Raw genomic sequence first — 26,823 nt, 5'->3', positions numbered from 1 at the left:
TTTCTGTCTCTATAAAGTTCTACCAAATAGTTTATGAAAAACAAAAGGTAATGCAGAGATGCGTGCGCACTGACAGACAACAAGATGTTAAAAAACAAAAGATGTCATAATCATTAAGAACGTGTGCAGAGAGAGGGAGCAGAGGTGTTTTTTAGTGGAAATCTCCTGTGAACCCAATTCGAGGAGCCCTTGGTCTGGGTGTAGTCATCTTAGCATCACTGTATTTTTAAAGTAATAATATTTATGATGGTGAATAAATAATAGGTAGAAATACAAATAGAGAACTTACTTTGTGCCAGTTACTGAATACTATATACACATTTCATTTTGTATTTAAAGGAAGTTATAGGAATTAAATTAAATGCCTGGGGTTTCATGACCAGTAGCCACACTACAATGTCCCTTCTGTTTTCTGGACTCTTTTAATTAAAATTTATTTATTTTATTTTTTAAATATAAGTGTTAATTTCACCACAGACTTGATTCATTTTTTTGAAGGAGCAAAAGAGTTTCCCTTGTAACCTCAGAACTACTTACTAATTTACTAACCATGCCTTAATTCCCTTTGATATTTTAAACTGTTAGATCACCTGATCATTTTGGAAAGATAAAGTCCACCTTAGTAAATTATGCTTGAAAGTTACATTGAAATCATTTACTATCTGAAAGCTTTTACTAAAAGAAAAACAAGTTTTTGTTGTTGTTGTTGATATTATGACAAAGGTGTGGGGAGAAATCTTTGTAAAAAATAAATTAAATTTGCCTTATAGTTTTGTGAATGCTTTACCAAACCTATACCAAATCTGATTAAAATGGTGCAGCAATAGTGGTCTCCCTAGGAAAAATTATTCTCAAGATTGTTAGCTTGTGTTCCCATGTGGCCGTGGGTAGATTAAGCCTATGATATAGGTTTTAAATACCCCGTGTAACCAAAATGAGTAGAAGAACAGAAAATTTATCTTATGAGAATTGGGTTCTATGCAATGTACCACGGAATACAGAAGAAATGAAGCTGCCTATTACTTAGGATAATGATCAGTTTTCCCTAAATTCAAACAGGAGAAGAAAAAGGGGTAACAGAGATGAAGGATTTAAATTTCCAATGAGGATGACTCCTATTAATGAGGCTGTTAAAGAAGTGAACAGAATTTTGAAAAGGTCTTAAATATTTATCTAAATTCTGACTGAACACACAAGTAACATACAGAATCTAGGAACCATCTTATTTTCTCAGGAGAAATAATACTTGCATAAATTGTATTACACTAATCTTGGGTCAGCCTAATCTCTGGTATGCTTACTTTTGGCTGAGATTACAATGCAACAATATCTCCCCTCTCATACACAGGCTCATGTAACAGACACTGTTACACTTTATAAATGTGGGAACAGATTTCTAAGGAGATTAAAGTTTTTCTGCCCCCCCCCCCAAATTTTAAGTAGAATACATCTATCGTTTTCTTTTTCTTTTCTTTTTTCTAATGGCAGGTATGAGTTGATTAGGAACTCAGAACTTTCTTCATTTTTGGCTAATTTTCTCAGTGAAGTCAACAAAAACGTGAATGTTACTCTAGCATCTGCTTGCCTGAGAGAAGCTTTTCTTTGAACTCAAAGCTTGAGTAATTTTTTTTAGATGAATGCTGAGTCCCAAACTTTACACATAATCTATTCTCAAAATTCATGACTTTTTCCAATTTATTCAATGAAATTAATACTTGGGAAAGATTTTTTTTTTCTCAAAAACATAATGGTTACCATATCATAATATAATAAGGGAAGCAAATTGAAGGGAGGGTCAATTTAATCACTTATTTAAGTGCAGTTTAGTCATGTCTTAGTTCTCACACAAACAAATATTAAAATATCAAAATGGTAAATGTTTAAATGTTAAAATTGTAAAAAATTTCTTTTGTACTTTGGACTGTCTTTTTCTCTAAACACCAATACATCAGAACATCAGTGTGGACTAAGATGCCTGCTGAGGAAACTGCAAATAAAATTCTTTTGGGGATGAAAAGACACCACAAATAAATTAAAACTGGTGTTTCCTTTTACTCTTACAATAATTGACTCAACTCATGCTTGATTTAAAGTCTCTGAAAGAAAGAATTTGAGAACAATCCTCTTCCAACAGGAGTCAATGTTGTCTTTCCCAGGACTCAGCTTATTTGAGAGTTCTGCCAGAATGTCTTTACGTTACCTACGTGTACTAACACATCCTTGCTTTCTTTGCAGCGCAATTTTGTTTCTAGAAAATCTGCCTCGATTTGACAGCTCCCCTGAATATTGCCTCCCACAAGTTCTGAGCTAACGTGGAGAACTGTTCTTCCCCAGCAGAATTGCCACATATGAATGTTATTCTAAACCGTGTTTGTAAAATAAACCCTATGTTGCCAGCCAATCCAAGGCTCTGAAAAATCTAATCTCCACTCAACCTACTTTCTATATTTGAGAGATGGCATAATTGAAGAGAATTAGTTCAAAGCAAGACCAAACAGCATATATACATGTAATAATTTAAGTCTAGGACTATCATAAAATAAAAGAAGAAAAAGAACTTTGAACAAAAGGGAAAGAAATGACCTAATCTTGAAATGTATTTTATTAATCACCTCTTGCTTTATATCAGCATCTCTGGGACACAAACGAACAAACGCTTTCAGTATGAACACACCCAAGCATCCCTCAGGACTGTCTTTGAAATACAGGAAGTTTAAAAAACAGAAGCTTTCAAACAACAGCTATTTACATGATCATATTACTACAAACAGTATTTACATTTTCAATTTCTAATATGATGGACAGCTACCCAAAGTAGCACATATGTTCTTATTCTATAAAATGTAAACTAGACTAGATAGGCAAAAAATAATTAAAAGACAATATATATATCTTTTCTGGTAGGCATAAGTCCATCAAAATTTTTATTTATCTCAATTTATACTTTTCCTTTCACCTTTTTTAGACTCTCAAGCAGTCTCATATAAACATGTTGAACATAAAATGGTGCAAAGCTGCTTGTTTGCTGATAAATTGAAACTAAAAATTCATACACCTATTAGTCAAGTAATGTCTCTCTTTTATATTCTTCATATTAATAAAATAAATATATTTGCACAAACAAGCTAACCATCCCAAAGAATTCAAAATACACACTCTTTCCTTGGCTATTTGATTCCACTTTACCTAAATTATTAGTCCAAGAGTAACAGAGAGAGAGCAAACCTCTGTAAAAGTTATAAACCAAATGATATAATTAACAAGCAACACTTATCTAAGTGATTCTATTGTTCAAAGAGTTCACATCAGCCCAGATCAACCTCCTTTACATTCACCCCCACAGCAGGCTCAGGCTTTGCGATTACCCTTCTTCTACATACTGGGAATTTGTTGGATCCTGTGGACAACGACAAATGCATCAGACAGTCCCACTTTCACTGGGTGATTGGTTGAACTTATCTGTGTGACCAAGACAGGAATCTAAAAAAGAAAAAGCAGATGGCTATGTGTTAGATTTTAATTTCATCTTGCTTAATGAATAAAACCAAGCAATGGATATGAAGAACTAGAGAGAGAGCAGTAAATCTTAGGGAAGAAAAATATGGAATAACTAAAATGACATCCATTAAGTGCTAATTGATGAGCTACAGTGATGAGAGTTTCCGGTCCCACAGTTGGCTAATTGATGATGAAGGCAATAGATTCTCAGAGAATATAACTGATGTGGAATAATGAAAACTTCTCACACATATAGGTAGTCCACAAGTGCATTTAGTGCTACCTATCATTTCAGGAATAGAAATACTCCTTGCACTGTTTTCTTACAGGACTTAATTACATAATTATTTTCATAGTTTTTAAAAATCCCTTGTTTGATGTGGCCTTATAGATATTAGATCTAGAGAAAGACAAATAAGTGCACTGTTAAAGATATATTTAATGATATTACTGCTCATTACAACGTAGTGATATTTGGCAATTGTTAATAGGTGCAAAACTTCAGTATTCTGGTTGAAACTCACATGGAAAACATGAATTATTATGGGACATCTCAAGGTCACACTTCCATAATTTGAACCTCAATGGAACCCAAATCTGAATATGATAAGACTTTCCTAATATTTACAGTTTAAAAAACTGAGAATATACTAGACATAATACAGCAGTTACAAATGAGATAAACTATTGAAGTCTATCTTTTTCTAGACTTAGAAGAGTGTGTATAATAATGATTGCTAACTTTATTATCATTTTTATAGAAATAAAAATAGAATGAAACCATCTTCAATAAATAAAAGAATAAGAAAAAGGAAAGAAGAGATGCACCAAAAACTCTTTAAGGAGAATAAATAGGATGTGGGCCATCTGTGGGTAATTTATTACAGAAAATATTAGATCGGACATGGTTGTATAAACCTTAACATATGGTATAACAACAAGAAAGGAAAAATAAACTAGAGAGAAGATATACTAAGGGTTATACTGCTTATTTTTGCCCACGACATCATGAAATTGAAAAGAACTATTTTGTTGAAATTGACCAATGAAGAGGAAATTTTAATGTTTCTGAATTTTCTGAAATAATCTTGAAATGTGTAAATAGAAGATGACCTTTTCCCTTTACGTACTAAATCAGTCCTCTCTCCAACAATGTTATATGCCAATTCTATATCAGTATGTCCAGTTCTTAAACATCATTAAGGATTACTCTGATATTTGGACAACAAAACAAAATAAAAAAAACCAAACCTCAATTTCTGTTCTTAAACGTTCATTTACTAAATAGAACTCTGATATACTGATTCATTATCAGTATATGAATACCTTTTCTGAATGGACATTATACTCGCTACCCAGTTTAAACTCCATGAGGAGGAGTAATTTATGTTTAAGACAGACTTACAGTTAAAGATGAAAAGAAAAAAGGATGAAGAAAGCATTAAAAAAATTCCAACTTGGATTATATTTTGTATGTGCTAATAACACAGTCATAATTCTTATTAAATGGTATTATTAATACATGCCTGTCTAGAAGTAAGCATAAAACTTTGCTTCTGGCACTTGTCACTTGCTTTTGTTCTCCACCATCTATGACTACAGTGTCTCTCTGCCGGGTGTGAAGTATTTTACCAGAAAATTTTGTGGTAATTATTGTATCTCTTACTATTTTTTTTTCAAATCATTTTATTTTATTATTATTTTTTAATTAAATTGATGGGGGTGACAGTGATTAATAAAATTATAGAGGTCCCAGGTGTACAATTCTATAATACATCATTTGAATATTATATTGTGTGTTTACCACTCCAAGTCGTTTTTACCCCCAAACTCAAAGCAGAACTTAAGTTTTTATGGCTGTGAATTGAAAAATCCTATTATGCTGTTATAAATATAATACTGTTCGATCAGTGTATGTATTTTAGGTCACATGACTTGGTTCCTGCACACCTCCTAGTATAGTAGTTTTTTCCCTCTCTTTAGATTTTCCACTTTACATTTTCTCTCTCTCTTCCTTATCTTTTTTTCCCTTACCTAGCCATTTTTCATCTGATTTTGTTTTCCCCACATCTTCTCTTCCTTTCACTGCCTGCCTTTATATTTTGTCTTGAAGTCAAACCCTCTCCTTTGGTGCTTTTTATCTATGGTGGATTTATTGCTGTAATGGCCTCCTGCATCCACATTTTTTTGCCTTTTCACTTGGTCATTGCCTTCCACTCTAACTCTGCACTCATTAACATAGCAAAAGAAGATAACAACTGTGAACCAAAAAGGTTCTGGTACGTTTCCACTTCCTTTCCTGGTCCTCTGTCACTGCCACGAGGATGTACCATGCTGGTCTGCTGAAAAGTGTGGAGAAATATTCTCCTTCCAACAGAGATCAGCCGTGACCAGCAAGCCCTTAGCCAACCCACCAGATAACAGCTGACACATGAGTGAGCCCAGGTACTATCGGCAGAGTCCACCCAGCTTAGTGGAACCACTGAGTTGGTCCATATGTATCTTGTGAGATATAAGAAATGTAGTTGTCTTAAACCGCTATACTTTGGGTTTATTGTCAGGGGAAGGCCCCTGGCTATATATGTGGTCAAAGTTTAAGATAGAGTCGGGCCTGCTTCTGGACTGCGAGTTCCGGTTAGCTGACTCAGCTTGTGTTGTGTAACCGCTCGGCTGGAATACACCTTTGTTCACCTAGTATACATAAACCTGCCACACTGCGCAGCGGGTGCGAAGAGTGTATGTCGTCAGTACTCTTAGTCATGCCGCACCAATAAAACATGCAAAACCTCCAACGGTCCGCAGAAGTGTTTCTTCACCACTGGACCAGAGCCCACCTCGCTATTTGGGGGTCTCGGACCTGACAGTTATTTGTTATGCAACCTTGAATAAATTACTTTTGGTATCTTTTAGAAATTAAAGGCCATCCATGGAGCAGTAGTAAATAAAAGTGTTAAAGGAGATGGGAGGTGGTGGGGGCAGGTATAAGAGCGTGTACTCCCTGGAAGCTACAGCAATAACTTTAGATTTCATTCCAAGTCATATGGGGCACATTTTAGACAGTTTTGAACAGAGGAAGGACATACCCTTACATCTGAAAAAGATCACACTAGCTACTGGGTGATCAGGACCGTGGGGCCAAGGTGGTTACAGAGAAACTAGTTAGGAGGGCATCTCAGCTGTCCGGGTAAGAGATGCGTTGCTTGGACTACACTGGAGTATAAGTGTAGGAGATGAAAATAGAGCAAGAAGACGAATTCTGGATGAATTGTGAAAGTACTGCCATCCACACATACCACAGTTTCAATAAGAAGAGTGAGAGTAAAAGTTGAGTCAAGAATGCCACCAAGACCTTTGGTCATACTAGCAGGAAACACGGAGCTGTGCTTTTCCTCAGGGATGCCCTGTGGCACACTCTCAGTTTGTCCACGTTGCCGGCGACAGGAGCGGTGCGCTGTGGGCATGCACAGAGGGACCTGTGCAGTTCTGAAGAGGGGACCTGAAATGTTCTGAGATGGAGAAGACCAGGAGAAGAAGGACTGGAAAGGGTGATAACTATAGGGCAAAATCACTGGCTTCAAGTGCTTGTCTTTAAAATTTTATAGAGTTCATGAATAAGAGCCTAGGATTTCTAAAACTGTGGTATTTTATCCCAATTAAATATTAAAATGAAAATGTGTAAGAAGCTATTGATTTCCCACATTTTCCTAGATGATTTCCAGGCCTTCTACAAAATGATTACACAACAGGTTTTGAAAAAAACTGCTTGCATCAATTGAATTAAATAACTGACATGGTAAAAGATTAATGAGAAAGAGATAAACAACTTCAGGCTTTCTCAAAGATTTCTTTCTGAAATGTGTCTGACTGTCTCCATCTGATACTGTCATTATCATTCCTACTCGGCCTTTTCAGACTGTAATCTTTTTACTTCCAAATATCAAAGGTGTGGGGTTGTTTTGAGAAAGGATCACTCATTCACTCGCTGCAGCCAAGTAGCTGAGTGCTCTGTGAGCAAGTCAGACCAGTCCCATGTTTGCATGTCAGTCTATAACTAGACATCATTAAGCTGAACAGGGAATACTGTTAAAACCACATTTAAAATGAGCTGCTTTTTGATTAATATCAACACAGCATTTTCACGTGTGTGTATAAATAAACTATCTGATACTGCACACAATCAGCACGGGAACAGGTTTGTCATATTGCCACAGTCACCTCTTTTTCAGAGAACTCTGCATTTATAAGGATTTAAAATATGCAATGGGGGGACAATAAAAAAATTAAAAATAAAAACAAATAAGTAAATAAAGTACACGAGTCAGAAAAGCCACAGCCAAGGACGGTGTCCAAGTTTAAAAACTCGAAAAACTTTGCTTACAAGAAGCTCTTTTTTTCTCTTTTCTATGAATTTATATTCATCTGGAAAAATGTCTCTCTTAAATGAGTTCCTGGGGATGTTAGGAAACCAATCTGAAATTATACAAATTCTTTACTACATAAGCTTCTTTTTTTTTTAAACGTAGCCCTATGATTTTCATGTACCCATAATAGTTGCCTTTTATAATTAAAGAAAAGCAAAATTTTTGCTTGGCCTCTGCATGATTTGTATTGAATCATAAATTTCTGAGAATGAGTTTCAGAATACATTCCTCCACAGGATAGATACAGAAAAGAAGCATTAATGTCAGTTAAAATATGCTTGCATTTTGGCTTACACAAGCATTTATAAATTCTTTTTTAGGTATTTTAATTTTCATGCCATTTTACAAGACACAGATATGTTTATTACTTAAGTAAGCATAACTTTTTCCGTAAACAATATAGTGAAGCAAATTAAGTATAGATGCATAAAAGAGTTGCAATAACTAGACAACATTAAAGCACGAGTAAGCAAAGGTAGGGCACAGCATACCAGCCTTTGGAGGAAGATTCAAAGCCAAGAGCCACTCCCTATTCTATGCTGTGGTATCATTCTCACCAGGATGCAAGTGCCCAACATAATGCTTAAAATGTGAACTTCTATGTCTGTCTCTAAAATTGGGAGGTAATAGCATGTTGTTTCTGTCAGAGGTAATGGGATTTTATTTTCCTGTCTCTTCTTCTCTGCAAATCTCACCAAATCATTATCCCCCCCCCCCCATTATGGACTCAGCTAGCTATCTAATAAGCAGCACAGCATCTCAGCAAGGGCTGGATTGTACAGTATGTGGGCCAAAGTATGAATCAGATGTCTATCAGAAAGTAACTGGGAAGAATTACTCTACATTCATTTTTGTTCACGCACTATTTTTTTTTCACTCACTCACCAGCAACATGGTGGCTGGTCATACACACACACACACATACACAAAGCTTACTATTTTATCCATTCTTACCTGCATTCAACCCTTAACTTCCTACCTCTTTTTCCTTAATGTCTGATCTGGCTTCTGCTTTACTCAGTAGGGTATCCAATTTTCAGAAGTCTTTTATTGTTATCAAAACAACACATAAAGTCCAGGGTGTTAGTTGTCTCAAAACTACATTTGAATAGAAAGGCTTGCAGTTAAATTTGACAATTAAAAAACTGATTTGCTTTACTGTATGTCATTAACAGTTCACATAATTATTTAAATCCTTTTTCAATTTACAGTTACTGAACTCTTTTCTAAGCCAGGTATTGAGGAATACACTTCAGGAAATGAAAGCAAAGGAGAACCCCATGCTGTAGATGCATTCTGAACATCCTTCCTGCCCTATGTCCACAATCACACCTGACAGAAACCTGGAAGGAGACAAACAACAGTATAAAGTTAATAAGTAAAGACAGTCTCTATATTAAAAGAGGAGTTTCAAACTTATCTTTCCAGAAGCTAGTGCTGTCCTGGAGTAAGAAATAAGAAGGTGAAAGAGAAATTGGAGAGTGCAAACCCTGAGTAAGAGTGATCCAGGCTCCTGATTTCTTGACAACATGTAAAACTGTATTTTTATTTGAAACTGTCATATATTTAAATTTTTGCAACATATCCATTTTTTAAACACACATACATACACAGACACACACACATACACCAGTGTGACCTCTGATTTAAAGGCTGCCCACCATGGATTTGACAAACTAGAGTTGGGGCTTCATATAAAGAGGACAGTGAGGTAGGCACCTGCACCTTAGGGAGCCGGTGCATCTCAGTTCAAGAGAGTCAAAACTATGGTGGGAATGTTCTCCAGAATTATAGCTAGATGAGGGAGCTTGTCTAAACATGGATTAGGAATAAAACACTGAGGGAAAGGGGATTAAGAATCTTCACAGCCTGGGTTTGGGGAAGTAGGAATGTAGAGGTCTTTGCCTCAGGAATGAAGGGGCCCTTTGGTCAGGAAACGTCAGAGTAGGGAGAATGCACATGGTCTGATCTGGTATGAGCACCCTGTGAGAGAGGCCTCTCAATGACACCTTAGGGGTAAACCAGAGGGAGGCCTGGAGGAGAAAATGCACCCAGAAAGGTGGAATACATCGCTTAAGGACAATATAACCAACTAGTGGCAGAGCCCATGTTACAACACATTTTCTATTTCTAGAGTTATTTTTTCCAGATTATTGATTCCTCTACCTTGCTACATTATTTATTTGTTTGTTTCTTTGTTTTTATTCACAGCACTTATTATTGAAATACTATAAAGATAAAAGTGATTGCAGATTTGCTCATACTATTCAGTAGTCCTTCACCAAATCCCCAGTGTTCTAACCATACTGGTAAGAGAAAGAGTAGAGGTACAGATTCTTTTACATAATTGAGATTTTGTTTTAAGTTATACAGCCTTTGTTGTTACACAGCTGCTATTTTAGTTAACTTCAAAGGTAAGCTTATTTAGGATGAGCCCAAAGCACACACACACACACACACACACACACAAATCATCTTTTAAAAAATTTCCTATCAACTTATCAACTCTTCACTTTAATGCACTTTTTAAAGTCAGAGTATCCATTTGGTTCTTCTGCAAAAATTTACTTCATAAAATTATTCATCTTGCCATCTATTTCATTAGCTATATTAATAAAAGTTCTTTTCAAGTTTGTGGCTGATACTTAGATTTCTTATGAGTCTGTTTCTATCATCTGTTTTTTTTTTTTCCCCTTAGGTTTTCATTCATGGCTCGTGTCTCCCTGCCTGCCAGATAATTTTTGATCAAATGCTGGGCATTGTTTACAAAATACTAAAGAGATACTGTGAGGTCGTAGGTGATATTTTCTTCCTACAGAGAGGGCTCTTTTTTGTTTGGTGGTTTGGATTAAGCAGATTAATACCAAGCTCATTCTAAACTGAACATCAGTGATTGTAAAGACTGGTATGTTTTTGATTAGCCCTTACTCCTAGAATCTAGTCCTTCAGGAACCTCCACTTAATGCCTGGCTACTTACTATGAACCTTTTGTCTTAGTGGCCCTGAATGCCTGTGTGTTCCTCAATTCCATGAGACTACCTGAAGTTCTGCTCAGCTTCTCAGTCTCTAAACCTGGCTTATGAATTATCAAATATCTTGTGGGGTTCACTTCATGATTTTCTTTCTCTGGAATCATGGCATTTCAACTCTTTGCTCTTTGATAGCTACCTGATGTCTTCAACAGATGCTTTCCACACGTTATTCATCTTTCCTGTTTAATCTCAATAGTAGAAATAGTCTTACACAGGTTCTGCCCTAACCAGATGTCCTATTCACTCCTAATAACAATCTCCAAATTTGATAAACCTAGCATGTATTGTGCTCTTCATGTATACCAGACAGTTATTAAAGAGCTTAAAATTTATGTCATGTAATTCTCACAAAAACCAAGAGGTAGTTGCATTTAAAATTTATAGAGCAGGATCCTGAAATACTCAGAGGTTAAGTAACTTTCCAAAAACTATAAAACCAAGATTCATCTCAAGGAGTCTAACTACAGAGCCTGTAGGCCTAACCAGTGTACCATACTGCCTCCCTATAAACTTTCTTTTGAAGAAATGTCTGAACTGCTTCAATCACTTTGATATCATTGGCATCTATCTTGGTTAGTTATTAATATACTGTCACTCAGTCACTTGAGAGCACAGGGTGAGAAAGGTTTGTCTTCCACAGAATTTATCTTATTGTATTAAATTTTACTCTACAGTTTACCCAAGTTCTTTACTGGTAATTCTGCAAAAATCAATTTTCTCTTTCTTACGTAAAATATAATAAAATAAGACAAAGCAGGTATTACCAGCTAGAAGCAGCTTATTACAGAAAGAATTGCACTTACTCTTTATCTATAATTTTTGTTCTTTAAGTTTAACTTGTACAGGAACACAAAATTATACTCCTTATATTCTTATATTCTCATGATTTTGTTAGCTCTGCCACTTAAATAGGAATACTTTTCTTGATTTTGTGGGATTAAAATTGTGCAAGATAGTGGACTCAGATAAAAAGATTATTGAACACCAAACATTAACAAATATTTATTAAAAAGCAAATGACAAATACTTTTGTGAATTGTTACACATAATATCCTTGGGGAAAAAAATGTTGAGTTCTCTTGGGGTCACAAAATTATGGTTTTCAGTCCTGGATTTGCCCTCAACCAGCTCTGCAACCTCAGGCATGTCATTTAACCCTACTGACTCAGTCAGCTTAGATAAAAAATAGAGCTAATTGTGCATGATCCAATTCCATAATTAAGTCAGGCACATTTATTAAACACCTTCTATGTGCCAGTACCTCTGTCAAAGCTAAGAATATTAGAATATTGTTGAAGAATTGAAAACTATCATGTATGTGAAAGCATTTTGTCAAGGATAGTACATTATGTAAACAACTATTTTATGTTTTCACGATTATAACTATTTTTCCTAGGAGTGCCAGGGGCATCTAGCTCTCATTCAAGTATGCAGGTACTTTTATTGTGGCAAATTTTACAAACAGAAATTTGCCTCTGCAAAATAAAATACATGACAAATATCAGGAGAAAAAGGTAGAATAGGAAATAAGAAAGTGCTTTCTAACCAAGACAGAAAAAAGATAATAAGGCAAACAATATAGTAATGACCTATGTAAACTATGAATTCAGAAGGACTAATGTTCAACAAAAAAATATACTGAGAATATCAAGAGACTGTTAAAAATGCCTATCAGCTTAATATTCCCCATGACAAAACAGAAAAACCATAATGGAATTTTTTTTCTTTGATTAAAATAAAGAAAAAAATAAAAAACTAAACCCACTGTAAAGAGAGAATAGGAAAAGTAAACTGCAAGATTTCCATTGACAACAGTGTAAACACAGACGACAATTTTGATAACAGAGGCTAGAGAGAGAGACCACATTAAGAACACAACCTTTGTTTGGACAAAGGCCACAGTGAGTGAAGCTGAAGACTCTGGACTTACGGACACTGTGTCTTCCCAGAACCCTTACCACTGCTGGTTACGCTGTTGGAAACTAGCATTCCATCACATCACTGTGCAGTCCCAGCAGCACATTAGGTTATTTACAAACACTTGAATAAGTCCCTTTGTGTAATATTATCTGAGCTTCAGGGAGTAATGTAAGAATATGTTGGGCTATGATATCAAAACATAGCTCTGGATAAAGAAGCACGAAGCAGAACAGATCCTATACTATAATCTATATTATTGCCCCAGCATATAATTAATTCCACATGCAAGAATTCTTCAAAGAAGTGGAAACATCTATCCTGATTTTAAAGTTTCCCAAAGTTGGCTTATTTAATTGAAACGTAACTATCCTTCACTTGATAGAAAGGATAAGTTTCACAAGACTTGACAGAATGAATCCTTTGTAAATTATCAACATCCTCTTAATAGCCAAGGATTCCTGTCTGAAGGGAAAATAACCCTTCAATTGAAAAGAAGATATTAAGAATGTATTATTATAAATACTCATCAATCTGTGTTAATAATACCCATTATCAACCCAAATTGTCAGAAATTCTCTCCTGCCTAATGACTGCTTAAAATATCACATCTGCTATTCCTGGAACATTACTCTTATAGTCTTTGTTTTGTTCCCCCAAAGTTTAGGTTGTCTAATAGACCTTAATTATATTGTCAATAGAGTTTTAAACCAAACACACTATTATTCTAATTTAGACATTCCTTACATTTAAAGCTACAATTTAGTAAATTTCTATTCTTTACTTTGTCAATTTGGTAAAATGAAACAAATCATAAGTTTAAATTCCCTTGTTCTTTCTGTCACTTAGATCTCTAACTAAACTTTTCTATTGGCTCGCAGTAATCATTGGCAAAAGACTGTCCTGGAACACTTTCAGTTTTGGGTCATCGAACCATACAAGTTTTCATGTTTACTAATACTTTTGGAGATAGAACCAAAAAATGTCACAGAAATTGACAAGGAAAAATCAAATAAACACACACATATATATAAACAATTGCATTCCAAACTGAAAATATTTTCACTATAATATCACTATCATATAATTATTCAATTGTTTAAAAAAATTTATGGATCAAAATGTCAATGATATAAGAATACAAAACAAAACAAAACCCAAAGAATTAACAATCAATGCTATCCAGTTAGATTAAAACATATTTTTATCAAGGGAAACAAAAAAACCAAGAGGTGAGAAAATGATTTAAGGTTTATGATTATAAAGTGACTCATTCTCGACATTTGAAGGGAAGAACAGATAGAGGCCCAGGTAAAGGGTGAAGAAATGTGTCAATGCATTACTTACTTCTTTGTAGCCGAAGATGATGCGTCCATCTATGAGGAGTGTTGCCTGGAATGTGAAGCTTCCCAGGTTGTAATTATCCTGTAGATGTACATGGTCCCACTGGACAACAAGTGCTGTACCTATAAACCCCATCAGAACAGAAGAAATACAATGAGAAAAACGTATCAATCAATTCTGGTGGGAGCCTTCACAAAAACATGTATCTTGTTTTCAAATCTAGTAGTTGTGCTACCTAAATTTTACAAGGTTAAGTGAAATTGTTACTGAAATAATATTTGGCATATGGCCAGCTCCTAGAACATGCTAAAATCAATGGAATAGATACATTTGGTCCCGGGGATGATGATGAAATCCAGTTTAATGACATTGGAGATGATCATGAAGACTGATGATATCTAAATTGAATTCACAGTTTCAGAGTATTATTCTACAGTTTGGATTTTGGCCATCACCTGTTAAGAAGACTAAAACTTCAGCATGAATGCACTTTGCTAAGGTACGCTGATATATTTTGATTGTTTTAAAGTATTGTATGTCTTTAAGTGAAATGTTAACACTTGATTCTTTTGATATAATGGAACTTAAGAGTAAAAGACCACAATATCTGCTGTTAAACAATAGAGAAAGAGAGAGAAAGAATAAAAGAATTGTTTCCCAATTAAAAAAAAATAGCATTTGGAATATTGTTAAAGAATTGAGTATTCTCTAAATATTTGGTAAAATCTAACCTCACACTGAGGTTAATATTGAGCCCAGTGTGGGGAATTTTGCCTTAGGAAGTCCATTAATGTTAATGGGTACCGGCTGCTTAAATTTCCATGAGCCACTTTCAAAATGCAGCCCAAGTGAATTGCATGAATTTCAAGTACATTGACAAATGCTGAGAAAGTAACACATTCAGAAAAGCCAGAATCACTTATAAAAGACCTGAAAATGTCTCTTCCATACTTAGAATTATACTTTTCCAGGCTGAAAAAATTCTTTTAACACTAATGGAAATATTTTTCTTTGATGCACAATGCCTACATTTCTGTCTCTGTTGTATTGCTTCTAGGGGGCTCTAAGGTATCTTAAAGGGCTCCAGGCTAAGATTTCTGAAGCCTCCTTCAAGCATGCTGGGAAAAATCTTTAGTGCTATATATCATGTTCTAACGAGTCAATCTACCAGGGTTTACTATGAAACTATTAACATGAAATATAAATTACAACATGTTTTAATAGGTACCAATGAGAATTAATATATTTATTTAACTGACATTGTTTTTTCTCTAGTTTTTAAAGAAAAAATAGCAGCTAACACTTTTGCTTAGCTCTAAGTATTAGATTTTCTGTTTAATTAAGAAACAATGTTGCCAAAAAATGTTCTACAGAAATGAAACAAACAGAACTATAAGAGCAAAATCTGTCTTCCAGGTCATTAAATGTCTGATTAAAAAAAGAAAACAAATCAAGACTGTATGACAGAGAGCCTCTGGAATAGTGAAGAGGTGGAGATTCTGGGGAGTGGAGCCCAGAGGGGGCAGGGAACCTCCACACCCATCCCGCAACTGGCCCTCTGCATTTCTTCCCCCTGTTTTCAGGTGATCCCTGGACCAGATGATCCATGCAGAATGAATACTCTCTTTACTGTGCTCTTGAGCATAACTTAATGCTGACAGCTTTTGACCAAGATGGCAACACAGGAGGCTCCTGAATTGCCCTCCTCCCAAATGGACACACTAAATGTATAGCCATACATGAAACAATTTCCTCAGGGAGAGATCCAGAAACTAGCTGAGTGACTGCTATGCATCAGGTGACTGAGAAAATACCTACACAGGAATTGTACATATCTAGATGTTGACTGTGATCCTCTGTGGAGCCCAAAAGAGCCCAGGGGCACTTCCCCCGTGTTCTCCCTTTGATTCACTCCAACAATAAAACAAGGTCACTAGCATCTCCCTGGAAGGAGTTTATGCACAAGTCTGGCACCCAGTTTTTGTGGTACCATGTGAGGGACAGGGAATATGGCTTGCATTCATGAGTTCCACAGGCCTGTAGCAGACAAAAAGTAACTGTCCCCCAGGATTCAGCAGAGAGAGGGAGGCAAAAATAACCATTTCCTGGTCTTCCCCTTTAAGGCTGTGTCTGCATATTTCACAAGCTGCTGCATGAGGGTCCAGCATCTAATTGCATTCATCTAGGTGCTGAATGTTATTCTGCCCAGAACCTAAAAGAACAGGTAGACACTTCCTCCACCTTTTCCCTCCAGCTCACTCCAACAATAAAACCAATTTGTCAAAATTTATCTGAAAGGAGCTGTGGACACATGTAGTGCACCAACTTTTATGACTGCCATTGAGGTTTAGGCACCTAGACCCAACAGGGCTTGCATTTACAAGTCAGAGAGTATGGCAAAAAAAAGAATAAGTTTTGGAATGGGTGCAGGAGCACTCCCATGATTCAACTCCCAGACTCAGTGAAGAGAGCAGGCAGAAACGCCCATCTCCCAGTTTCTGCCTAGAAGGAGTTTGAGTGCATACTTTCCCAGCAGCTACTTAACAGTCCAGGAACAAATCACCTGCATCAAGGTGCTGAGGAGGATCTTCCCCTTTAGGGCAATGATGGGTCTTGGAACCCTCTCTGTTACTGAGAACAAAGATGATGTCTTAGACCATTGCAAGGGTTTGAGAGACAACCAGGAGCTTCAGCCTGGCTGATTGATGAGGTTCGAGTCCTACACAAGACCACTCTGATGACACTAGAAAAGGGGCTTTTTAATCGCATGTGCAGAAACGAACATAGTCAAGAAAATGAAAAAACAAGGAATATGTTTCAAATAAACAAGCAAGATAAATCTCCAAGAGACAGATATTAATGAAATGGAGGTAAATATTTTAACCAAATGAGTTAAAAATAATAGTCATAAAGATGCTCACTGAGGTCAGAAGAGCAATGCGTGAGCAAAGTGAGAATTTCAACAAAGAGAGAGAAAATACTAAAAACTACTAAATAAAAATCATAGAGCTGAAGTATACAGTAACTGACATGAAACTTTTAATAGAGGGGTTCAGCAGCAGGCTAGATTAAGTTGAAGACAAGGCAACAGAATTCATCCAATCAGAGGAGCAAAAGAAAAAAAGGATGAAAAGAGTGAAGACAGGTTAAGGGACATATAGGACACCATAAGGTGGACCAATGGTCACATTATAGGGATCCCAGGAGGATAAAGGAGAGAGAAAGGGAGCAGAAACCTTCTTCAAAGAAACAGTGGCTGAAAATTTGGGAGGATTAAAAACAGACATATAGATCCAGGAAATTCCCAAATGCCAAACAAGCTGAATCAAAAGAGACTCACATAAAGACATGTTATAATTAAATTATCAGAATTTAAAGATGAATAAAGAATCTTAAAAGCGGCAAGAGACAGCAACCTGTTACAAGGGAATTCACATAAGACTATTAATGTACTTTTCAGCAGAAATTTTGCAGGCTAGAGGGAGTGGGATGAGATATTCAGAGGGCCAACCAATCAGGCAAAGTTGTCCTTCAGGGGTGAAAGAGAGATAAAGGGTGTTCCAATCAAACAAAAGCTGAAGAAGTTCATCACTGCTAGACCAGCCTTATCAGAAATGTTAAAAGGAGTTCTTCAAGGGGAAATAAAATTATGCTACTTATTAAAAGGAATTATATGAAACTATAAAACTCAATGGTAAAGATAAATACATAGTTAAATTCAGAATACTCCAATATTGTATTTGGTGGGTAGAGCACAAATAACTTTAGTGTAAAGGTTAAAAGATAAAAGTATTAAAAATAACTATAACTAATTTGTTAATGGATACACAATACAAAATGTGTAAATTATATCAAAAAATAAAATGTAATGGAGGGTATAAATTATACATATTTTATAGATAAAATTCAAATATTAAGAGCTGCATAGGTACACGGTGCATGAGAGAGTATATGGATGGAGAGACTTAATATGCTTTATGATTCTGATGCTCATGATATAAAAACATGGTCATCAGAATACTGGTGCCCATGAGTGAATGTCCTCAGTTGTACCTAGTAAGGGACAGAGCTCGGAAAATAATCAACTTTCATTGATCATTTCCTGTTTACTAAGGTGATTCTGTCTGGTAGGTCATGCAATAAGCTTCAGATAAGCTTCTCGTTGTAGTTCTGCCTCTAGTATGCTTACAATATACTTATAGTATACCTGTACGTTCTTGAGCTTTCGCATCTCATTAAATTTGTTAATGAGGGAAGATAAAGTAGGTAACAATTATTAAAATAATAGGGGGAAAATATTATTACAGCTAACATTCAGTTACTTTTAATACTGAAAAACTCTTTGTTGCTATTCAAATTGCTTGAAATTTAGTTTTCAGAGTATATTTCTAACTATTCTAGTTTCCCTCTTCCTTTGTTAATTTGACCTGTAAAAAGTTTCGTCATACTCATCAGAAGATGATTTGTAGTAAAATGATCACATTTTCCCAAAGCAACTGCATCATTAAGCCTATACTACCTGCCAGTGAACTTCTTCCTTGATCATTACAACAAGAGTAGAAATAGCTTTGTTCATGCCAAAAACTTCCATTATTTTAAAAGATAAAAATCTTATTTGGACAAATAAATATAATACTATTTTTATATTATAGAATACAGACATTTCTATCTTAAAAAAAATAATTAAATAATTAATTAATTTGAATTTATTTTTAAGTACACTTGACATACTATATTATCTTGGTTCCAGGTACACAACAAAGTGATCCATCACTTATATATCTTACAAAGTGGTCACTGCAATAAGTCTAATAACCATCTTCATTGTACATAATTATTACAATATTACTGCCTATTTCTTATGCTGTGTTCACATGCCCATGACATATATAACTGGAAGTTTGAACATATATCTCTTATTAAGTTTCCAAACAAACTCTTCTTTTTCTATAATTTCTCTACTAAAGTTAGAGCCTTCAATAAGATGTAGACATGAAAATTCACCTATGTTTTCAGGACCTTCGATATTTACTTAGCTCTAAATAGCATTTAGTGAAGTAATCTAGGTTTTGTTTGACTATTTGATATGTCTCCAAAAGAAATAGTAGGGATAAATTGTTGTCAGTATACATTATAAACCTTAATGGGCTCTATTTCATATTTTAAAGTCAGGAAAACTATATTTTCTTAAATGTATTTTAACTATTCACTATCTTATATTTTTAAAAGGTGTGTTCAACTTACGGTATATATAGTTAATAAGTTTTAAGAACTTAACATCAATGTATTATGCCACTTGTCTCTACATGAACATCAGAACAAATTACCCTTATTTAGTTTTTGTAATAGCAAGGGCTTACTGAAAATAGCGTCAAATGTATTTGCTTGGTTTGAGGTGTTGTATAGTATAACTCACTTATTATGATGACTAATAGATATTAATATATGTTTTTTTGAACAAACAAATGAATGAATGAATAAATGAGTGGCATTTGACTGTATACTTTACTCCACATATTAACTGTTATGACATTTGTCATCTTAGGGCATTTGTACCAAGCAATTTACAAATCCAGTCTACCAAAAACAAAACAAAACAAAACACCCCAGTTTACAAAAACATTAAAATGAATCTGATGATCAGTGTTTAAAAGTATACACTCAGGATCAAAAAACTGTGGTACATTTACACAATGGAATACTATGTAGCAGAAAGAAAAAAGGAACTCCTGCCATTTGCAACAACATGGATGGAACTAGAAAGAATTATGCTTAGTGAAATAAGCCAGGCAAAGAAAGAAAAATACCATATGATATCACCTAATACAGGAAACTAAAGAACAACAGAAACAAAAGAACTAAATAGAACAAAGAGCAGAATAGCAGTTAATAGGGGGAAGGGGGGAGGGAGAGAAGGGGGATAAGTAAGGGAAGGGTCTAGCCAAGGAACGTGTATAAATGACTCATGGACATGGACAACGGGGAGGGATATGATTGCAGGAGAGGGGGTGGGCTGGGAGGGGAGAGAAATGGGGGGAAAATGGGACAACTGTAACTGAAAAACCAAAAATAAAAATAAATAAATAAATAAATAAATAAATAATTTATATACAATTTAAAAAAAAGTATACACCCAGTAAAAAATAAGCTAAACAATACATACCATTATCAAAATATCTGACTGTTGAATTTCTGGAGACACTGGGATCGAAATTTGCCATTAAAGGTGCTATGTACTGTGTGGCTGTCAGCATTCGATGCACAACTTCTCCAGTGTATATGAAACCTATAATTAGAAAAATAGAAACTATGCTAAGAAAGAACCCAGATTAAATTTATAATTAAAATACTTTCAACTCAGCTGCAGTCCTATTTTGAAAATAAAATATCATAATAGCTAGGAAAAAAGGAATGAAATTAATGTCTCAATGGCTGCTCAACAATAGTTGGGTTTGGACTAAGTAACAAATTCACATAGGATTTGGTAGCACCCTGCAGACCGTCAAATCAGAAATCTATATTATGAACAACTGCAATTGTAGGAAAAGTGACTATTATCTGAAAGAGATTATTAGACTGAAATAATTTATATAAGTATTATCAGTAATTCCAACATTCAATCTTCAATCTTTTATTATTAACCCCTTGTTATTTTAACACTACCCAAATATGCAAGTCCTTCTTACAAATGAATGTATTTTCATGATGTTTAACTGCATCTTCTTAAACTGAAATCTCAGTTTTAGGCTATTTTAGAAACTACACATGCATGTTTTTATATTTATTTGTATATCTTTCTCCATTACTAAAACAGAGAAAATGTTTCAGATTTTTTTTTTTTTTTTTTTTAAGTTGAAAGGAAGCTAAACACTCTTGGAAAAACTTGCACATTTCTCAGATTACCCAAGTCTTCATAATATTAGCACCCCATCAAAAAGATAAAGATTATGTGTTTGCAGATAAGATGGCAAAACACTGATAATGCACAAATGCCTCTCTGCTTCTCAGTGCCAGCCTCTTTTAGCAGAGGGAATTGACTATAGAGAACTTCCTCTTGAATTAACTTTCAATAGCTTCTATGTTGCAACACTACTCACTTTCAATTATTGACACAACATTTATTCACTTTGTGGATTATCCATGACAAATTGTTACTCCAGTGCTGGTTTCTTGCCTCAAAGTCTTTAGGTCTGAAAGGAGAGTCAACTCAGGGAATCCTAACTTATTTTAATATTAATCTGAGAAATGCACAATTAAGAACATATATGAAAATGGACACGTGTGTGTGCACACACACACAGTATTACAAAATAAAACCCAAAGCAAATTATTTGAGAAAATGCAATTGTAATGCTTAGGCAGTCATAAGTTAAATAGGTTTCTAGGGCTATTATAGATTATTTTTCTATTTTCACAGTAATTGATAAAACAAGCAAGATTTAAAAAACACAAAATTGGGCAGGATTTAAACTTCTAGAAATGTTAAAACTTTTGTCATCTTCATGATCTGAATAAAGATTTCATTGGCATATTGTAGTCTTTATTGTTTAAAATTATCAACTGGAATTTCTAGGTGAGCTTCTGTAAAACTAAATTTGTAGTTATTTACTTTGAAGCTAATTTCTCTTTCCAGTAGTGTCTTCTTTCCTTGACTTTCTTTTCATTTTTCATCAAAGGTATAATGAAATTCTAGTTATTCACCTTAAAATGTATTTTAACTAGTAAAATCTTTAGTATGTATTTTAATTTTTGATTACACCTTGCTTCTCATTTGACGAGCAATAGCTTTCAAAATAAATTTTCTTTGTCTTGAGAAGAATTTTGTACACTCACAATTTTACATAGCTCGAATGTACTAAAAGATATTATATAAAGTGATGCAGTCATTGCTTTTATTTTATTTTCCTGTAGATTTTCAGAGACACTCTAGAAGTTCAAAGCCCAAAATCACATCCTTAAAATTATAAAGATAATGAGTAACACTTTTTCATGGTCTACGATTTATTTTTTCTCTTATCCTCACCAACATACTGTTATAATTTCACCATTAAAATGGATAGAAAAATTCTATAAGTCTGATAGTTTAAGGAAAAAATTAAATTATACTTTGCAAATGTTCTTTCAGAGACAGTAGCTCTGGATAATTATTTCTCTACTCTATGTTCTCTGGGTATTAATAGAAGAAACTTTGCTTGATTTGAAAATATAGAAGGCAGTAAGTAACTCAAGCCAGTAAGATCATTTTAAATCAATACAAAATTCATTCTACAAAACAATTCTATGAAAAGCAGCAGCAATTCCTAGAAAAAGGGTTGCAAAATGCACAACCATAGATGATTTCAAATACTTAATTTTTACTGTTCGTATTTAAAATCATATATATTTATGTGTCTGTATATGATGTCTTAAGTTGTTCCCAAAGAACAAAGTAAAAATATAAAAGAATTTGTTGCTATGTAAAAGCTATAATTATGATCCTTGATTCTTCTATTATTGTAAAATTAAAATAAATTACAATCACTGTTACTGTGACTACTATATACAGGGGGTGTAACTGTAATTAATAAGAAACAACTGCTGTAACTACTAGCACATCTGACACCACTAATAATCTACTACCCACCATTACTACCACCACTGCCCAGAATGCTGTGAAAAGGAATCGGAGACAAATGCTTAACTACTCTCCACAAAATGAGTTTAATTTTGCTAATTCAGAGAATACTTGTATGTGGCCCTTAGCCATATTGAAATCTAATTCCTTCAATATGTTATGTTAGTTCTTCGTGACCAAGAAGTAAAATGCATCACTGCACTGATGGGCTTACTTAGTTCTCCTTACATACCCAGATTTTTAAAATGTCATTTCAGCAGTGGTTAATAACCAAGTGGAGCGATGCATTACAGGCACTGAGAGCAAGAAAGTGTAACTAGATGTTGAATAAGAACCAGCTATGCAAATTAAGGACACATTTAATGCAATAAATCTTTTCAAAGCTTCAACGGCACCCATAACAGGACATTTACCTCTTTTCTTTTCTCTCAAATTTTATTTTTCAATAACAGTTTACATTAAACATTATTTTGTATTAGTTTCAAGTGTACAGTGTAATGGTTAGACAATCATCTACTTTATAAAGTGTTCACCCTGATATTTCAGGTACCCACCTGTCACCATACATAGCAAAGACTTTGCTCAAAAAATTAAAAATGAAACTTCCTTATGACCCAGTGAGTCCACTCTGGGTATATATCCAAAGAAACCCAAAACACTAATGTGAAAGAATATATGCAATATATGCACCCTTATGTTCATTGCTTTATTATTTACTTCTTTTCTTTAGCTGTCTTGGGCATGTCCAGATGTACAGAAAATATGTTACATTCTTTTTGGTCTTTCACATTTTGAGGTAATGTAGGTTACTTGCACACACACACACACACACACACACACATATGCATATATATTATTTAAGCTATTAACATATTTTTATTGTTTTTTTCAAACTTGGTTGTAGTTATTTATTTTTTCACTATATGTTCCTTCTTTAAATAGCACTCATTTATCTAGTCATTAGATCTGCAGAAAACTTGGTACCCAGAAAGATACCGCCACTTGAAAAATCCAAGTAAGAGAAGCAAATGAGTTTTGCTGTTTTGAATTTCAAACGGTAGGTAATACACTAAACTTCTCTTTTGCCTTTACTAGTAAACCTAGAGCCAGGTTTTGAGTTCATCTGTAATCGACAGCTTTACTCTTGCACCTGGAAGTCTCTCCTTTGGCTGCTTTCTGTAGAAGGACTTTAGTCACTTGAATAATCTAATTTATTTTTTGAGACAGAGAAGGAGGAAGGAGAGAGAGAGAGAGAGAGAGAGAGAGAGAGAGAGAGAGAGAGAGAGAGAGAGAGAATGATTTGGTGTTACACTTATTTAGGCATTCATTGGTTGATTCTCTGACCAGAGATTGAACCCTCAACCTTGGCATATCGGGACATTGCTCTAACCAACTGAGCTACCCAGCCAGAGCAAATAACCGAGTTTTAAGTCTGTAAACTTTTCCAAGTCATTTGAGGATTCTATCATTGTAAGTCCTGGCATTAATAAACCCTACTCAGTCATTTTATATTTATTAACTAAAATTATATATTTATTAGCCACAGACACTATTGTGATATAGTGAAATTAACAAATATCTATGTTTAACTTTGCCAATTACATTATTTTCATGTACTCTCTTCACTGTATCCTTATAATAATGTTGAAAAGAATATTATTATTTCCCTTTATTAAGTGAGACATGTAATAAAGCTGGGTAATTTGCTCAAAGCCACATGGCTAGAATCGGTCTTCTAATTCCAAATTTTATGACCTCTTTACAATATATTTCAGAATTCATTAAGTTTCCAGAACTACATGCTCTCTCTCACTGGACTTCATACTTAAACAAGGAGTTTGAGAAAGACAAGTTCTGTTCTCTCTGTGAAAATTCCAACACCTGTGCTTTAGAACAAAGTTGTAGTCATGTCAAATCCTGTTACTTTGTTGTATTCATATTATTTAGCCTCTGTTCTTTTAATTGGCAAACTGTATAAATAGATTGAAGTTAGATTCCTTTACTGTAATTTATCAAATGACTCTTAAATTGGTAGGTGAATGATATATAATCAGAGAATTTATTTAATAGTACAAGCCAATCATTCCCTAGCCAAGGCTTTCACCTCTCTGGGCTTCAGTTCCCTCATCTGTTTATGGAGGAGTAATGGCATCATGTCACTGAGTTGCTGTGATGGGTAAATGAGTGGATACATGAACAGCACTTGAAAAGTGCTTCAGATAAAAACATGCTGAAAATAACCAATCTATTAAATTCTCTTTAATTTTTACCCCTTGTATACTATTTGATTAAACTAGCACCAAGATGTTTATATAACTTCAAAATTGAGCTTTAGACCCAAATGGTTTGATACTCATTTCTTTGCATTATTCCAGTTTGCGGTAAGGCTCACCATTGACCAAATTGCAGGACAACAGGTAATAAAAAGCCTTAATGTCCAAGTTCTTTGTTAGATATACATTTCCTTACAGTATGATGGAATAAGAAGCTTGTAAAAATATTAACCTCCTATTCATTGTAAACAGTTGTTTCATTTAATTGAAATTGTCATAGTAATGAAGGAAGTATGAAGAGGCTATAATTGCCTGTGAAACATTAATGTATAAAGGTCTGCATTGAATATTGTACTTCATCATCATTCAGTTGCTATTTTGACCCCAGAGGAGAGGCTGGAGCTGATGAATATGCCTGTATGGCACTGAACATTTATAATGAAATGCTGTTTTTAGGGTGCAAAATGACAATGGCATACACCACTGTTCCCACTTTCATGACATGTGTACTGTGATCCCTACACATCAATTGGATGTATGGTCTTTTATCCATAAAGCTATGAAAACAGATTTTTCGTACCAATTCCTCATTAACTTTATATATTATCTGTTTCATTTGTATTCATGAAGAACTGAGTTCTTTCACTAGGTGTTGTTTGTGGTTATTGTTTTATCAATTGATCAGTATTTGTGGTGGACAACTTGCTTGAAGCGAAGAGATGAAATGATTTGCATTTTGCAGAAATGCCATTTTATGAAATCATAATACATTCTCACATGCTACAGACTATCCCACTGCAGACATATACTTGGTTGTAACTCAGTCAGACTTTTAAACAAAGCCATATGTGGCAGCAATAGCTAACTTGAAAATTAAAAGTTGTGGTAAGCTATCTGGCAATGTCTGCCAGCTGCACCTGTACAATGACAGGTTTCTCATAACATGATTCTTCTGGATACAATTGTTGCTAGTAGCCCAGCAGTTCACTGTGAGGATATTGGTTTATAAATGCAACCAGAGAAGAAAAAGGAATTTGTGAAGTTCCTGTGAGCTCACTAACCACTGGCTCCAGAAGCAACCTATGATATTGTCAATCACAAAATATTTTCTCTTTATAATTCCAACCAGTTGTCAAGGTAAAATATATCAAATCTATTTTATATAATGAAAAAAATGTAAATTTATATGTTAATATATATCCCATCTCATAGACTCTTTATTATATTGCCTTAATTGGCATCACTGGGAATTACAAATTATAACAATATCATCCTCTGGGGCAGGGAAAGCTACAAGTTACACTTGGTTATTGGCTGTAAATTAGATTCATGAAATTACCAATATAAAAACTTACGTCGGGTATAGAAAGTGCCTCTGTCCAACCTCAGAGAGAAAAAGTAGAAGTCAGAATTATGTACATGAGGAAAGAGAGATAAAAATCCGTAAATTCTTTCATTTTCATTTAAAAATATTAATAGAGTTGTTGCCCATAGTCCTTGTTTTCTCCATCTTGTTTGTCAAATACATCAATGTAACTTGTTTTTAACATGTGTTAATGCATAGTGAACGCATGTGAATGTGTAGTAATCAATGTCAACAGTTCTCCTCCTCTCTCCTTTCCAAATGCTCTATGATTTCCACAGATAATTCCACTGGCACTGCAAACAGTGAATGGCGCCCCCAGAGCTGTGTAATGCATGAGCTACAGGGCTTTTCATGGACG

The 26,823-nt window shown here is 34.6% G+C and overlaps 1 protein-coding gene across 1 annotated transcript in view; it reads right to left on the bottom strand.

Moving 5' to 3' along the window:
* The window catches only part of PLXDC2 (plexin domain containing 2), a 420,883-nt gene that overhangs the window by 98,203 nt on the left and 295,857 nt on the right, over window positions 1-26,823 (bottom strand). The window contains exons 5-7 of the mRNA XM_090266575.1: window positions 20,376-20,498; window positions 14,216-14,334; window positions 3,381-3,480 (exon numbers count right to left, since the gene is read on the bottom strand). Coding sequence (XP_090122701.1) covers window positions 3,381-3,480; window positions 14,216-14,334; window positions 20,376-20,498 — 342 coding nt within the window. The remainder of the gene's footprint in view (window positions 1-3,380; window positions 3,481-14,215; window positions 14,335-20,375; window positions 20,499-26,823) is intronic.

This window comes from Furipterus horrens, unplaced genomic scaffold (assembly GCF_987537825.1).
Source record: "Furipterus horrens unplaced genomic scaffold, mFurHor1.1.pri manual_scaffold_2, whole genome shotgun sequence".
Taxonomy (NCBI): domain Eukaryota; kingdom Metazoa; phylum Chordata; class Mammalia; order Chiroptera; family Furipteridae; genus Furipterus; species Furipterus horrens.
Note: the sequence above shows the minus strand (reverse complement) of the source record. Positions and strands in the feature narration are given on the sequence as shown.